The following is a 10,183-nucleotide window of genomic DNA, read 5'->3' on the forward strand; positions in this document are numbered from 1 at the left end:
GGGTCCCAGTTGGGGGAATCTTCCAAACACAGAGGGGTTCAGACACTCAGTGGCTAAAACGAATGACAACTGTCAGCTGCACGTAAGAGAGAAACCAGTTATTCTCTCAAATAATACGCAGCTCAGGGGGAAGGAGTCAAGGCTGGGGCAGTGACTCAACAAGGTCCTCACATGTTGTCTGTGTAGCTTGTTGAGGGGCTGGCTAACGGGTCAAAGGGGCCCCCCCGGGCCAGCACATCTAGGTTCAAGACAGGAAGAAGGAACAGAGCTGTGCCACCTGTGTCCTTTCTCCCTTTATCAGGAAGGCAAAAGCTGTTCTAGAAACCCTGAACACACATCCACTTATATCTCATCGACCAGAATTGTGTCATGAAAAGCCTGGAAAGAGGAAGCCTGCGAAATTATTTTGCTGCCCCCTCCCCCAAAGTATAATTTTAGAAGAGTCCAAAGGAAAAACTGCAGACAGATGAGCAATGAGCACGTTGGCTTCTATTGGCACTTTGCCTGAGAGGGAGATTGGAATCACCTCCTTCTCCCCATGTGTTTGTGTAATCTCATGTGGTGTGCAAGCCAAGCTCACAGGGGCAGGACCTCTCAGTCCCCAGCACGGGTGGGGGTGGGGTGGTTGCTGTGGGAAGTGACAGTCACAGGCTGCAGAGCCCCTAGTCCACATTCTCCTCATCCTCTGTGATGTCACACTGGGACTTCTTGCCTTCCACCCTGGGCTGAGGCTTCTGAGCTCACTATGGCCTCAGCGTTCGCTGGGAACATAGGGCTCTCGGAGCCAGTATCAGGGAGGGAGCCTGTGGGCACCAGAGGTCCGGCCATGCGGCTCTGGGAGGATGGCATGCCCCTCACGAAGGGGCGCCATCCCCCGCCTCAGATCCCAATTCCCTGGCTCGTCCCGAGCCTGCTCGCTGCCTTCAGTGGAGTCCTGCTGGTCGCTGTCAGTGGACTCTTCTTTGGTTTCCCGTGAGTCTCCCACACAAGCCGGCAGGTTTCTTACAGAGTCAGAAAGGAAGACAGATCATGAGAGTCCGGACAGGGGAAGTGCAGAAGAGGCGTCAGGGAAGGGAGGATATTCTAGGCAGTGGGAACCAATGTGCAAAGGCACAGAGGCATAGAGTGCTTGGTGCCTTTGGGAGCTGTTGGTGGCTAGGAGTATTGGGTGACATTTGGTGGAGCCTCTCTGGGTCTGTCACCGCCCTGGCTATTTAGAGCAGGCTTTGAGGTCTGTGAGTCCGGACCAGGTGGAGTGAGTCCCGCGTGGAGCTTTGGGACTCCAGGATCAGCGCTGAGTCCTGCTCTGGTCTCAGTTGCAGATGGCTGGCCCAGAATGGGGAGTGGGCCTTTCCTGTTGTCACAGGACCCCTCTTCGTCCTCACCTTCGTTATTCTCATGTTTCTAAACATCTCCGACCCTGGTATCTTGCACCAAGGTGAGCTCTCGGGCCCGTGGGAGAAGGAGGTAGCACCCTAAAGGGTCCTGCGTGCAGGGAAGATTCCTAAAGTGCTCCTCCCTTGTCCCCTCCTCGGGCCTCAAGACCCCGTCACCCCACATCCCCTTCACTTGGGCCCTGCTTCTGTTGCTTCATTTCCCAAGCCACCGAGATGCGGTACAACAGGATTCTGGAGGCTTTCCAGTTGCCTTGGAGGCAGGGCCAGGGCAGGCTGGGAAGAGAAGCCAGTTCTTGGCAACCACTCAGTTGTGTCTTCTTCCTTCCCACTGCACACACTCCTTACATCACTGACAGTTCCAAAGGCCTGCGTTCTCACAGAAGTCCTCTGGCTGGACGTCTACCTTCCCTTGGACTGCCAGCCTCTCTGAGTTTGGTCAGCTTCCTCAGTGCGGACTAGGATTCCCCTGCACACCTCCTTGCCTAGGCCAGTGATGCTGCGGGGCGGCCCTCACCCCGGCAGCAGCAGTGTGACGAAGGGCTCCTGCCGCTGCCCAATCCTCTTCCTATGCCAGGCTCCAACGAACAGGGCCCCAGGACGGTGCGTGTGGTTTGGGTGAAGCACATAGCCTTCCGCCTGCAGTGGTGCCCACAGTGCTGCTTCCACCGCCCGCCGCGGACCTACCACTGCCCCTGGTGCAACATCTGTGTGGAGGTGAGCGCCCCTCTCATCTGCCCCCTTCTGGCCCACACCCCCACCCGCTCTGCACCTGCCTGGGACCAGGAGGCCCACTTGCACAGGGGACCAGTAGCAGACCTCAAACCACTTCCGGGACTGCTAAGGCCAAGGGTGGCAGTAACTCCCAGCCACTCTTGGTCACTCATGCAGCTCACTGCCTCCCTGCCTGCACCTGTCCTGGGAGGCTGGCCCCTGCCGACCCAGGTGCTGACAGGCCCAGGAGCATCGACATCTATGCTGAGCCTGGTCAGGCCAGGGGGAGGAAAGGCACCCCTGTCCTACCCCAGGGCTGGCTGACACTAGATGCCCAAGGGCCCCACGGCTGGCTGTAGGCCTGGCCCGGGGAGCTTGACCTGTCCTCTTCTGGTGTCCAGAACGCTGTCCCCTCTCCCTCTCGCTCAGGACTTCGACCACCACTGCAGGTGGGTGAACAATTGCATAGGTCACCGGAACTTGGGCTTGTTCATCCTGCTCCTCCTGTGCCTATGCTTGTACTTGGGCTCCATGCTTGTCACCTGCATGGTCTTCCTCCTGCGCACCACCCACCTGCCCTTCTCCATTGACAAGGTCATCGCGTATCCACCAGGCTGCAGGGTCCACTTGGCGAGCTGTGGGCAGGGCGAGGACAGCCGAAGGGCGGGGTCCCGGGGGCGGGCGAGTGGTGGGCGGGGTTAGAGAGAAACCCCCTGGGGAGGACCAGTCTGGACCAGGGGAGGGTGGTAGGGTCCAGGCGATGGGTGGGGCTAGGAGGCACTGCGGTGCGTGGGCAATCTAGCGGGGTCTTGGATAGAGGACGCTGAGGGCGGCACGGAGACCAGGTCGGCAGGGTGGGGTGAGGTTTACCAGGGGTTGGTGGGTGGGGAGAGGATGGACTGGCTGGTCGTGCGCGGGTCTGTCAGGGCTGGAGTCGGGGTGAGGGTCCCGGCCCGGGAGGTCCATTGCGGGCGCAGCTCCTTAGCTCGTGGGCAGCATCGTCGTAGTGGTCCCCGCCGCCGGCTTCCTGGTGCCTCTCTTGGTGCTTCTGCTGATGAAGGCCAGGTTGGTGAGCACCGCCCAGCGCTCCTACGAGGACAAGGTACGCGGGTCTCCGGGGTGCCACGAAAGCGGTCTCTGGGCGGTCACCTTGGGCCTTCAGGACCTCCACACTTTCCGCCCTTTCTCCCCCGCCCTGGTCCTCATGGCCTGACCTCCCTTGAAGGAGCCTCGTGAGGCCTTGAGGCCCAGATTCAGCTCAGATCTCACCTCCTCTAGGGGCTCGGGGCTCCCTCTCCCTCCCAGGTGCACTGCGTCGAGGGCCTAGTGAGTGCTAGGCTGCGCATCCGTTATTTTGAAGGCCGGGCATGGAGGTGAGGGAGGCCCCATCCTGCGCTCCTGTTGATAAGGCCCCTGAAGTCAGAGAATCTCCCGCCCTTCGCCCGTGCACATTGAGAGAGGGGCCTGCCCTGTGCTGTGCAGCGCAGCGCAGACTCAGAGGGAATGGAGAGTTCAGAGAGGACCGCGGTGTAGAGGGTTTGGGGGCAGAAGGCAGAGCGAAGGGCGTTGCCGGTGAGGGGCAGAGCTTGCAAAAAGGCAGGGAAGCTGGAAAGTTTGTGGAATGTTGAGGATGCTGAGGGGACAGTTGTAATTGGAGCAGAAAGTGGATGGGAAATCAAGTGGACTGCTGGGCTCGGGCCAGATGGAAAAGGCACGAAAGTCAGCTGGAGCCTTCTCTTGGTGCGGTGGAAACCTGGAAGCCAGGACAGGTTTTGTTTTTTTTTTTTAACATGGAGTAAAATTCACCCATTTTTAGTGCCCAGTTATAGGAGTTTGACAAATGCATACAGTCCTGCAACCACCTCCATATTTAAGATTTAGAACAGTTCCATCACCCCCCACAATTCTCTGAAGCCCCTTTTGTAGTGGGTTTCTCCCCATAGTTGTTACCCCTGGCAACCACTGATTTGTCTTCTATCCCTCTTGTCTTTCCTTGTCCAGAGTCTCGTGTGGATGAAATCATAGCCTTTTGAGTCTGGTGTCTTGCACTTAGCATAATGCGTTTGAGATTCCTCCACGTTGCTGCCCGTAGGAGTTCTTTCCTCCTTTCTCTTGCTGTGTACTATTCCGTCATATGGATGTACCACAACTTACTTATCCATTTGCCAACGGAAGGATATTTGGGTTATTTCTGGGTTTTGGTGATCATAAAGAAAGTGGCTATAAACATTCGTGTACAGGCATGGGAAGATAAGTTTTCATTTCTTTGAGTCAATTCTTAAGAGTGGCATTGCTGGGTTAGACAGTAACTGAATGTTTAACTTGATAAGAAAGTGCCAAATTGTCTTCCAAAATGGCTGTACCCTTTTGCATTCCCACAAGCAGTGCATGGGAAATCCAGTTGCTTCTGCATCCTCATTAACATTTGGCATTGTCACCTTTTTTTGTTTTCTGATTTTCCGTTGTAGCTAGTCTAAGAAACGTGTAGTGGTATCTCATTGTGGTTTGAATTTGCATCTTCCAAGTGACTAATGCTGTTAGCATCCTTTCATGTTCTTATTTGCCATCTGTATATCTTTGATTAAATGTCTGTTCCAATCGTTTGCCCATTCAAAAAATTATGTTGTCTTCTTAGTATTAGATTTAAAGAGTTCTTTCTATCTGCTAGATTCAGCTACGTGTTTTGCAGTCTTTTCCCAGCCTTTGGCCTTATTTTCTTGCCAGTGTTTGTCCAAGATCAGAAGTGTTCAATTTGGATCAAGAGCGTTTTCAGTTTTGTCTTCAATGGCTTGTGTTTTGGTGTTGTAATTAAGAAATCTTTGCCTAAACCGAGGTCACCAAGATTTTCCCCTATGTTTTCTTCTAGAAGCTTTATAGTTTTAGGTTTTCTCTTTAGGCCTCCTATTCATTTTGGGTTGAATTTTGGATATGAAGCAGGGTATGAGTCAAGACTTATAGTTTTGCGTGTGGGTTGTTCCAAGAGCATTTGTTGAAAAGACAGTCCTTTTTCGGTTGAGCTGTCTTTGCACATTCCTCAAAAATCAATTGACTATATAGATGTGGGTGTATTTCTGAACTGTCTCTCTTTTTGCCACGACCACACTGTCTTCACTGGTAGCTTTCTATGAAGTCTTGAAATGACACAATGTGACATCTCCAACTTTGTTCTTTTTTTCAGAGTTCTTGTGGCTATCCTAGTTCCTTTGATTTTCCATATAAATTAAGAATCAGCTTGTCAATTGCTAGAACTGAGTTTGCTGAGATTTTCCCTTGGATTGCATTGAACCTACAGACCGCTTTGGAAAATGGACCTTTTAAGAGTATTGATCTTTTAATCCACGAAAATGGGATACCCTCCATATTCAGGTCTTCTTTGATGTCTTTCCTTAGTGTTGTGTAGTTTTCAGCATATACAGCTTGCATACCTTGTGTTAGATGTTTTCTAAGTATTTCCTTGTTTTTTGTGCTCTTATAAATTTTTTGCAAAATTGAATTTACATTTGCTTATTATTGTTAGAAAATACAGTGGACTTTTGTATGTTTGTCTCGGATCTTGGAATTTTTCTGGATTGACTTATAAGTTCTAGTAGCCTTTTTGTTGATTCTACCTCAAAATTCATGTCATCTGTGAATAAGGACAGTTTCATTTCCCCCTTTCCAGCGTGTCTGGCTTTATTTCTTTTTCTTGTCTTCCTGCACTGTCTCGGCCCTCCGCTACAGTGGCAGGTGGAGTGGTAAAAGTGATCCTTGCCGTGGGTTTCCTTCAGCAGGACAGGGACTTGACTAAAGGCTTTTTTAGGAAGACTGTAGTGGGCCACAGTGATGAGGGAGGGGCTGGAGACACCGAGGCAGCTGAAAGGACAGAGGAGCCCTCTGTGCCCACCTCCTCCCATCCTTCCCATCACCACTCCATCGCTCCCCCCGTATTTGGTTCACAGCTCCCGTGTGACGCCTCTGCTCATCCCTTCCTCATCAGCCCCCTGTTGTCTGCATGCCTTCTCTCTCCATCCTCAGTCCATCATTTCAGCCTCTCTTGGGCAGCACTGTCCCTTCCCACATCCTATGGTTCTTCAGCCTCGGGTCGGGACCTAAGCCCTGCGCCCCCTGCACTGCTCCGCATGGGGTTCTTCCAGTCCGGGGTCTCCACCCTTAAGAAGCCCGACTGGGGTCTGCACTCTGTGATTCACCAGGCAGGGCTCTTTCCCATCACCTGCAGATCCCATTTCAGGCATCCTTCACACACCTCCACTTCGTTCCCTTCCCGCCTGCATCCCCTGACCGCAGCTTCTGCTGGGGCCACTTGCTTAGTGGTTCATAGTAAGGGCTCTGGAGCCAGACCATGTAAATTCACTTGCCAGCTCCACAACATGCCAGCATGGAGATCTTAGGAGTACTGCTTCGCCACCTGGTGCCTCAGTTTCCCCATCTGTAAAAGGAGGCCGCATGGGTTAATATGTGTAAGACACATAGCACAATGGCTGGTACAAGTAAGTGTCCTAGACTTTGTTGTTGTTATTATTACCGTTCCTCGGCATCATCATTGCCACGTCTTCATGTCTCTCTCATCTTACAAACAAAGCAAATCTCCGTTAACGTCACAGGCCTCCACTCCAACTGTCATACTCTCCCCTCGGCACAGCCGGAGTTTCTGACAGAGATGGGTGTGCTCACTAGCATCGTTCTTCACCTTCCTCATCCCACTTCAGCCTCTGTCCTCACTGTCACGGTGATGCTGCGCTCTCCACGAGGCCACAGCCAGCAGGCAGTCCTCAGACTGATCTTTCCTGGCCGCACACAGCCCCATGTGGAACGGCACGCAGCTGCCATGACCCTGCCCCAGGCTCTCGGGGTCCCGCTCCCTCTGCTCACCTGGCTGATGCTCCTCGGCCTGCACCGTGGAGTCTTGCCCTAGGCTGCCTGCTCTTCTCGCTGATCCCCTCTCCCTGCTGCTCTGCCACCCCCAGCTGCCCTCTCCACCCTGAAAGTTACGACTGGCTTTGTTGTTCATGGTGTGTCCTCTGTCCCCAGCGCAGTGCCCGGAACATTGTTGAAACCTCAACATATTTATGAGCAAAGAGTGAACCTGCAGACAAAGGAATGCATGCGGCTTTGGGAGGAAGAGAAAGAAAGAGAGAGAGAGAGAGAGAGAGAGAGAGAAGCCTGATGCCATAAACCCTGGGGAAGAACCGAGAGAGCAGAGGCAGCAGGGAGTTGGGCAGGAGACGGGACAAGAAGACGCCCACTTTGCTCTGGGCCTGTGGAGAGTGAGGGCGTTGGAGACTCGCAATGGGAGCAGGAGACCCGGGTCTGGAGCCAGTGAGAGGGGACAGTGTGTGAAGCTGAGAGCTGCTGGCTTCCGTTCCCAGCTGAGAGGGGCCATGTGGGGGAGCACGGTGCTCTGCTGTATTAGTCAGTTCTTACAAATTCCTTCAACAGCTATCATTCCTTGAAGCACTGAATAATCAGCATTTTCCTATGCTCCATGTACATCTCATGAATGAAAATATATTTCTCTAAATTTGAAATTTTGAATGTAAATTTAATCAAAGTCTTTTAAGCTTTTAGTTTCCCTTAAATGCTTTAAACACCCTAAAGGACGCAGAACTCAAACTCTCACAATGGTTGGTGTTGGTTTTGGCCACAATGGGACATTCTGGAGCTGTCTTGACTTTTCCTCCCCCAGGGCTCAGCTCCCCTGCCTGGGGTCCTGGTTCATTTTGGTGGAGAATAGTGTTGAAGATCAACGTCTTTGTGACAGGGGCATGGGACACAGGAGAGCTGGTGGTGGGCTGATGTGCTCCTGGGCCCCTTTCGGTCGTGACCAGCACTTTGTAGCTAGGGCTCTCGAAGTCGGGGTGAGAGTCGGCCTGCGCTGGGGAGGAGGAGGGGATGAGGCTGGTGGGTGGAGGGCGGGGAGGACGAGAGCTGGGTCAAGTGTGTCCAGGAGAGGACTTGAACTTTCGTCTTGACCTTTACTGCACTAGGCGCTCAGGACTTTGAACCCCGATTTCCGGGGCCATGTGAGTTTGGGTAGGAAATATGTTTGGGCCCGAAAGCACTGCCCTTCCAGATAGTGAAATTCAGTGAAGGCACAAGTTTGGAAGTAATGAGTGGTGGGAAAGCAGAGAAGTAGGGGGAGCGGGGTGTGGAGCCGTCTTTGGAGCAGCTTAATAGAACAAGGCAGATCTGAAAGCATATTTGGAAGGAGGCAGCAGGAGGATGTGTGTGGCCAAAGGAGACAGAGAGGGGGAGGATGCTGCCAAAGGGGGTACCAGGTGGTGCGGGATCCCTGAGGCGGCAGGAGTTGGGGGTGCGGGGCCAGGGGTCGCGTGGAGAGAGCTCCTCGGAAGTGGGTTGGGGGAGGCCTTGGCTGACCCTTGCGGCTTCCCCGCCCTTGGAGTCTTGCTGCAGCCCTGGGCTGAGCTGACCGGCTCAGGGAGGGCAGTGGGGGCGGCCTGCCCAGTCCTGCTGGATCTGAGCTCCTCTTCCCACCCTCGCCCCCTCCAGTACCAATACCTACATGGACACAACCCTTTCGACCTTGGCTGTGGCAAAAACTGGTATTGGACACTTTGTGCAGCGCTGGGACCCAAGTGAGTTGGCAAACCAGAGGCCTGAGTGGTGGCCCTGGGGCTGGTGGGGTGGGGTGAAGCTGGGTCATCTCGCCTGGCCCCTTAGCAGAGCTCCCAGGTCCTTCCGCTCATTCTTCCTATTGTTTTGGGATTTTCCCCAGGGCCTTGTGGGAGCATTTGGAGCCCCCACTTCCTTGCCTCTGTGGGTTCTTGCCCCAAGAAATGGGGTAGAGGGCATTGCAGCCTGGATGAGACAGGCCCCAGCTCCCCGTGGTGCCGAGCGCTGGGCCTTGTCCTGCCTAAGATGAGGGGCACCAGGCAAGGAGGGTCACGACCACCTCCATCTGGCTTGTTGCTCCCCAGGTACATGGCCGAAGCTGTCGGGCTGCAGAGAGTGGTGGGGCCTGACTGGGTGCCCACGCGGAACCTGCACTTCCCGACGTGCCCCTCCATGCCCATTCCCGAAGCCCTCCCTGGGCTGGGGTCTGGCCGCCAGGTCCAACCTCTGGATCTGTACCAAGCAGGGCAGGATCCCCCAGGGAGTGGTGAGGCTGCAGCCCTCCAGGAGGTAAGGGGTGTGTGTGTGTTTGTGCCCACACATGCGCACGCGCCCGTCGTGTTGGGAAAGGGCATCTGAAGATTGTACAGGTTTAGGGAAAGCCCCCCTCCATGTTTCGCTGGTGCTGAAGCTGGAACACTCCGAGCTCGAGGGCGGCGGATCATAGGCCAGCGGAGCGTTGAAAGTAGAGTCACAGGCCTGCAGACTACATCAGGGGTCCCTGGAGAAACAAGGGGAAGAGACCACACCACTCACTTGCTCGTTGCCCTTGGGCCAGTCCCTTACCCTTTCTGGGCCTCAGTTTCCTTAGCCATGAATGAGGACTGAGACTAGGCCAGTGAGCAATAATTTGGGGAGGCGGATTCATTTATTTACGGGCAACTTTTAACCTGAAGCTCAATGTTTGAAACAGGTGGCAGTGGAGCTTTAGGACTGCTGCGGGGAAGGTAATTCACAAGCCCCGCCCACAGGGCCCCTGCAGTGATGTTCTGTGGGTCCTGCCCACTCCCTTGGCTCTGCCTAGGGGGGTGGCACCTTGGACAGTTTCTTGCTCCCGAGCTGGTGGGTCATGCGGTGTGGGGCCGGCACCTTTGGAGAGCTGACCTCCTCCACTCTGTGTTTAGATGCACGCCTGCTGGCCCAGTGTGGCCCCTGCTGCTCAGGCCCGAGAGGCGGCTCGATCTGCCTCTCACCCATTTGCACCCGGAGATGCCAGGAGACCCGGCACCTGAGCCTCACCTCCTGAGCCCCGCGTGGAGACTCTCTGAGCCCTATCCTTGCCCAGTCCCCTGGCGAGAGTGCCGAGACCCCTGAAAGCCCATTAAACACCCTTTGCCTGCCTCCTACAGCTGCCCTGCTGCACTGTGTGTTGGGATCAAGGGAGTGGGGCGGTGAGGGGGCCTCTGGGGGATGAGACAAAGACCCGGGGTGGGGGCAGCCAGGGT

At 54.6% G+C, this 10,183-nt stretch overlaps 1 protein-coding gene across 1 annotated transcript; it reads left to right on the top strand.

Annotated features, from left to right (window-relative positions):
• The first annotated feature begins 847 nt into the window (after positions 1-847).
• Positions 848-9,685, top strand: LOC131414834 (palmitoyltransferase ZDHHC19-like). Its single transcript, XM_058556045.1, has 8 exons — positions 848-972; positions 1,317-1,438; positions 1,972-2,111; positions 2,538-2,710; positions 3,105-3,210; positions 8,616-8,701; positions 9,044-9,248; positions 9,652-9,685. Exons 1-8 carry the CDS (start codon positions 848-850, stop codon positions 9,667-9,669), a joined length of 975 nt encoding a protein of 324 aa, XP_058412028.1. The 3' UTR covers positions 9,670-9,685.
• The last annotated feature ends 498 nt before the right edge of the window (positions 9,686-10,183 follow it).

Source organism: Diceros bicornis, chromosome 15, assembly GCF_020826845.1.
Source record: "Diceros bicornis minor isolate mBicDic1 chromosome 15, mDicBic1.mat.cur, whole genome shotgun sequence".
NCBI classification, from domain to species: domain Eukaryota; kingdom Metazoa; phylum Chordata; class Mammalia; order Perissodactyla; family Rhinocerotidae; genus Diceros; species Diceros bicornis.

What these genes read in the sequence shown, in the direction of transcription:
- LOC131414834 (XM_058556045.1), top strand. Translation starts at nt 848, where the DNA reads ATGCCCCTCACGAAGGGGCGCCATCCCCCGCCTCAGATCCCAATTCCC. An exon ending in AGCGCTCCTACGAGGACAAG is followed by an intron (nt 3,211 to 8,615) that starts GTACGCGGGTCT and finishes CGCCCCCTCCAG; the next exon opens with TACCAATACCTACATGGACA. An exon ending in TGTGCAGCGCTGGGACCCAA is followed by an intron (nt 8,702 to 9,043) that starts GTGAGTTGGCAA and finishes GTTGCTCCCCAG; the next exon opens with GTACATGGCCGAAGCTGTCG.